We start from the raw sequence: 5958 nt of genomic DNA on the forward strand, positions 1-5958 counted from the left end.
TCACCCTGAAGTCAACGCTAATTTTTTATTCATGAAAATGTATATACTAGTGCAAAAGAAAGTCAAGTTTATCCTAAAAAAAACTTATGAACTATTTTGACTTTTTCTTTGTAATTTTTTCCCATATAGAGTGTAGATACACTTACAATGTATTAGATACACTTACAACGAGGAACCAAGGATTATATATGTCAGGGGAACTGACAACGCTACACTTACAATGTATTAGGATATATTACATCATACTCGAAACTCTTTTCAAATGTATTTTCCAATCTTATTAAAGGAGGCACATGTAACTTGGATCATGATTCATGACACGTCCTTTTCCAGGACGGTGTTGCTCTTGGGGGCAGACACCAGGGCAACTGAGGGGCCTATTGTCGCTACCAAGAACTGTTTGAAAATCCACTTTATGGCACCACATATATACTGTATTGCTTTGGAAGGAACTGCTGCTGATACGGAGGATATAACAGATACGACAAGCTTATCCAGTTTTATGTCCAGTGCAGAAAACAAAATAATTGGCGTGAATGTTTCTGTATTGTCAATATTTTGCGAACACACTTTTTGAAACAAAGGAGATCCCGCTCGTGCCAAAGCATAAAGAATGAAATATGGGAGCAGATCTGTGCTATCTGAATGTTACTTTTCTTTCTTTCTGCTCATAAGACGGCCACAGCGGGCTTATGGTTTCCTTTGCTGCACTGTCAGTATTTGAATCAAAACACGAAGGAGGCCTGACACTGACAGTGAGCGCCACTGCACTCTACATTGTATTTTCTTGCTCATGCGTCCTGTACTATTATGTGTCAAACTGTTGACACTTTTTTTTCCCACAAACATATTGGATTATTGAGAGGATGCATTCCTTTATTGCATATGCTGATTCTGACGATCATAGCTGTAAACACCTCTGTCACTTGCATGATCATCGTGTTCCTTTTTCAGAGAGAAGCAATACAGCTTGTTTCTGCAGCAATTTGAGGTGGTATTTGCAGTGACTTGGGTAGTGGAGGCAATGTTGATGTTTGTGTAATTACAAAAGGTATGGACTTTCCATTGCAGTTATTCACTCTGCCATGGCATGTATGCAAACTTTTCAAATGATCATGCTCTGCATAGGAAATGATACAATTCAAACAACAGCAGCAGCAGTAGTAGTGCCTTTATAAAGATCCTGTCAATAGTTTTGTCTGGATCTTTGGCCACTGCAACCTTTATGGAGCACGCCGGGCATAACAATGACGCACACTATCATGGCACATATCCCTTACTATGGCTGCTCTTATACAGTCTAAGATGTCGATATCTAGATTACAGTGCGCCGACCAATAATCATGCAGTACCATCCAAGTCGCCGTAGCCATCTCAAAAGAAAAAAAAATTACCATAGAATGGGTGGTATTGATATCCAGTTTAGAAGTTGTTGTAGTTTTGTACAAGTATCACCGAATTGGGCCATGAACAATCGACATGGATGGTTTGATTTAGAACCGTTACGTCGGTTACAGAGGTACGATCGACATGTTTCTCCATTATTGTACGTGCTAAATTTAGTGCGGGGTAGAGATTCCTTCACTGCTCAAGTCGTTATCCTGATCGCCACAACTTCAGCCTTCCACCAGCACTTGTCTCAAACTTGTCTGATTGGGTCGCTGTCCTCTTCTTTATCACCACAACTTTTGGCCTTTTAGTAGTACATAGTATGTCAGTTTGATGAGCTTTTTAACTTCCAGTGTTCACAAATTAACCTTGTCCATGAGCAATAGTGCAACGGGCCAGTTTGGAGCGTAGGAATTTGACCTGAATTTTGTACTACCAAACAGTTAAATTCCACAAAAAACATAGGACGGAAAGACGGTACTTTTAATTAAAAAAAACTTGTGATTTAAAAAGATAGTTGCAGATTCATGAGTCCTCAGGTTCCCTTTTATTTTAACTGTACAAGGTGACCTCATCTAAGCCTCATTTCGGTCATGGACCCCTTACAGTTCCAACATGGGTAAACTCTTAAGTGTACATGCTGGAGAATTAGGCGCCGTTTATCCTTCACCCCTGAAATGGGGACATAAAATGTGTGGCAACCTAGCTTGCCTACTGTTATTCAACATTTCTGTATTGAGATTGGGAAGCAGCAATCAGGGCAGCCCCTATCCCCGAGCCATCATCCGCATGCTTGACGACTATGAACTTCGATGACTCCCCAAGCAGTTCATTTAGAGTAGTTTCCAAGCATTTGCTGAACTTGGAGTAGTGTTCGAACAGTCCTCCGTCGATGGCGATGACCGACCGGCGCTTGTCGACGGAGCCATCCCTCCCAAGCTTCTTGAGGATCCCTGCAAGGCCCGCAGCAGCCAGCCGGGCCGCCCTTCTTGCTACAATGTCGCAGATTTCAACAACCATTTTCCGCGTCTCTAAGGACGTGCCTGCAATCTGGAGGGCATGCATACCATCTCACTTCAATTTAATTATTTTCAAAAAGAGGGCAACATCCTCGCCTCTGCATCAAGCGATGCACACAGCCTTACCATATCACCTTCAATGTGTGCATAGAACTAGTATAACGTTTTCAGTATGACCGCCGTGCAATGCTCACAAAGTCAGCATACCTCTAGGATTTCCTTCAGTTTTTCTTCCACTGTCTTCAGATCGGGCGTGTCGTCATGGTGCATTGCAGAAATATGCGGAGTCCTGCGTACAACGTAAAACCAGATTTATCAGCACATGCCAAGTTTGAATTTGGGAGTGCTCCCTCTGATCCAAAATAAGTGTCGCGGTTTTGAACTAAGGTTAGTTCAAAACTGTGACACTTATTATGGATTGGAGGGAGTAGCATTTTGCCATGGTTAATGAATGGTCTGTTTATTAGAAGATTAAAGCTGATGCGCATCAACAATAACATGCACTTGAATCAAATCCTTGAGTCATGTATGCAGCATTAAGCCAGATTTTATCAGCACATGTCAAGTTCAAAATTTGGCAGGACTTGCTACAGTTAATGAATGGTCTGTTTGATTAGGAGATTAAGAACACCAAGCATTAACAGAGGTATGCATTTGAAAGAAACCCTGAATTCCAGGTCATCAACAAGATAAAAATTCTTTATGACTACATACACATTAGAGTATCGACTGCACAAGGCTAGGGAAACAACGTACCGGAGATGGAAATGAGTTTTGAGCTTAGTGTGGTCAATTTCACCGAAAATGGCAGATTGCAAGGACAGTTTAAGCAAGACCCTCCTTACAATTTCACCTAAATACATTCCTGAGGTTAACTTCTCGTAGATCTGAAAGAACCAAAGTAAACGATTGAGCCAATGCTCAACAGCAAGAACAGGCAGACTATAAAATAAACTTGCCTGCTCTCCTGGATTTAAGCTTTCATTATCTAATGCTTGATCATATTCAGTTACTGGAAGATGACACGAATAGAAATTACCCCATTCCATATTAATGACCTGGTATACGAGAAGACATCGCACAAATAACTTAGAAACAACAAATTAGTTCAGAAAAATCCAAACATATCCTTGAGCACCACTAGGTTTGAAGTGAAAGGTTATGACCTTTAAACCTCACCATTTGTCCTGAACTAGGCAGCTCTCCTTCCCATTTTGGTATAGCATTTGCCTTCTCAACATAAGCAGCATTTGTGCCAGTGCCAAATATCACACCTGCGACGACATCTTCATCATAGTATCTGGCTCCAGCCAATGTCCCAACAGCGTCATTAATCTATTTCGGCAATAATCTCTTAGAACGAGAAATTTCTTATGAGGTGACAACTAGATTATATTAGAAACAGTGCAATATAAACTTCTCAAACACTTACTAGTGCGGCCACATGCATGTCTAGACCTTGCTTCTGCATAGCTGTTTGCAGTTCAGCAACTACATCTTTACCTACCTGATATGAGTGAGAAAGAGATTAATTCAAAGGAAGACCCGTCTATAGACAGTTAAGTATTTGATTTTTTATGATAAACATAGTTTACTGATACGATTCCCAGAATTCTTTATCCACTATGGTTTAGAATCAAATGATGATGCGGGCTTCAAACAGCCGTATTTGGCGACATCGTTACATGATACGATGTACAAATATGCTGGGTATGTAAGCACAAGGAATTCTTACAGCATCTTCTATAGAAAATGCCTTTGTCCACTTGACAAGGGTACCCGATGCAACAGACCGTTGCCTCACTGGGAAAGAAAATGTGAATCCTAGTTCCCGTGTCTTCCCATTTGACAAGCTAGTACCCTTCTCTTCATCAGCCACAAACTTGGCTAATTCAGAAGCAATGAAACCAAACAATTCCTGCAAAATGGAGAATGAACATAATCAAATAATAAATTAAAGAATGACAACAATTCAAATCAAAGTTGTCGAATTAAGCATATAAAAACATACAGAGGAGCTCCCTGACATCAAATGTGGTGGGATGGCGACTTCTCTGGACTCGCAGCTAATGGCATGCTTATCATTGCCACCTAGCTGTACCTTCAAGACACGGAAGTTTGTCCCTCCTAGGTCCAGTCCATAGAACAAACCTTCCTCTCTCCTAAATTTAGTAGCACAAAAGTAAGCAGTCAAATAGTTCTTATGGTGTTCACCGGTCAAACATAAAATTGCCAACTGAAATCAGCTGTCTTTACCATTAAATCTTTTTTTTTGGACCAAAGGCATCGGGTGCCCATCTTTATTATAAATTAATAAAGCCAACAAGTGGCAGGAGTCACACACCATTATATCTATCAATCAGTTAACCTGAATCCCGATAAAATAACACCGAAATGGATGATATTATATTATATTGTTATGAACATAATAAGGAGCTAGTATCTCTAGTTTCTCATGACCGATATGTCCGACATCCATGAGATCAGTCAAATGATTAACTTATTTTGGTCTTATTATAATGCTGTAAAGATGATAAGGATGCCACGTTTCTATTTTCTACTAGTTCCAAACTGATATATCCCATCCTATGCTTGATTCATAGGACCATAGTCTTTAATAATGTACATGTACTCCATCAAACATCAACTGATTCAAGTTAAACAACACCTTGCTACTTTCTCCACAGTAAGATACTAAGATGTGACACAGAAACTAACTGTCTACTGTCAATAGGCTGACATTTTCAGTGAGCATGAACACAAGAACTGAAAGACCAAACGCTTCCTGTGATTAACAAACAGACAAGAAGCGAGAGCTGGAGTACATAGCAACTAACCCGGTGGGGAGCTTGTCAACGTAGGAGAGCAGCATCTTGACCCTGCTCCCACCCTCCATCTCCAGCCCGGCGCACATCTCGTCGGCCATCGCCGCCGCCACGTCGCGCAGCAGCGACGGCGGCGTGGCAGACTTCTCTCGGAGGTCCGCCACCACCTGCTGCTCCGCCATTGCCGACGGCGCTCCCAATCCCCCAAAGGCAGGTCAAGGGGAAACGACTGGACTGAAACAGTTAGCGGGGAGTTTGGAGTCGACGACAGCTGAGGGGACAAAATATTCGACCGCCCAAGGAAGAAGATTTGAGAGCTCAGGGGAAAGGCGGGGGGCAGGAATGGGGTGGCGGCACGTGAAATTCGGCGAGACGAGCAGGGATGGTGGCGCGACACGTGAGATTTGGCTGGGAGCGCTCATCTTTTCGATCCGCTCGGTGGAGCGGCGGGGAAAGGTTGGCTCTGGCTCGTGCGTTGTCGTTCAGTTCTACCTCTTCGGGAACCGCGCAGCACAGATTTTTTTTATTAAAAATAAATGATAATTCAATTATTCCAAAACTGGTAAAGGTAACCTGAAATTTTGAAAAATGAGAAGGACGCTATGAGTAACAGCGTCCAGACTGGCCGCTATTGTGAACCATATCCAGGTCTGGACGCTAGTGTTAGCCGCGTCCCATGCATGATTGAACCAACCCAGACTAGGAATCCCTGAATCGGTTGTCCC

General features: G+C 42.1%; 1 protein-coding gene across 2 annotated transcripts; it reads right to left on the reverse strand.

The window, feature by feature from the left end:
* Positions 1–1461: 1461 nt before the first annotated feature.
* On the reverse strand, positions 1462–5697 carry LOC125542912 (hexokinase-8-like). Of its 2 annotated transcripts, none has more exons than XM_048706138.1 (9): positions 5246–5697; positions 4420–4570; positions 4144–4326; positions 3841–3915; positions 3588–3743; positions 3368–3466; positions 3165–3295; positions 2616–2697; positions 1462–1809 (listed from the first exon to the last, which is right to left on the reverse strand). In XM_048706138.1, exons 1-9 carry the CDS (start codon positions 5413–5415, stop codon positions 1753–1755), a joined length of 1104 nt encoding a protein of 367 aa, XP_048562095.1. In that variant the 5' UTR covers positions 5416–5697; the 3' UTR covers positions 1462–1752. The 2 variants fall into 2 exon arrangements, with proteins under 2 accessions (XP_048562095.1, XP_048562093.1); XM_048706136.1 differs by lacking the exon at positions 1462–1809 and adding an exon at positions 1871–2439 and having other exon boundaries at positions 5246–5696.
* Positions 5698–5958: the final 261 nt, after the last annotated feature.

The sequence above is a fragment of the Triticum urartu genome, chromosome 3 (genome assembly GCF_003073215.2).
Source record: "Triticum urartu cultivar G1812 chromosome 3, Tu2.1, whole genome shotgun sequence".
Classification (NCBI taxonomy): domain Eukaryota; kingdom Viridiplantae; phylum Streptophyta; class Magnoliopsida; order Poales; family Poaceae; genus Triticum; species Triticum urartu.

Excerpts from the sequence above, each read along its gene's own strand:
- LOC125542912 (XM_048706136.1), bottom strand. The coding sequence starts at position 5,415 with ATGGCGGAGCAGCAGGTGGTGGCGGACCTCCGAGAGAAGTCTGCCACG. Across the intron at positions 2,698-3,164 it reads AAAACTCATTTCCATCTCCG|GACTCCGCATATTTCTGCAA; the intron begins GTACGTTGTTTC and ends CGTTGTACGCAG. Across the intron at positions 2,440-2,615 it reads AACTGAAGGAAATCCTAGAG|ATTGCAGGCACGTCCTTAGA; the intron begins GTATGCTGACTT and ends CATGCCCTCCAG.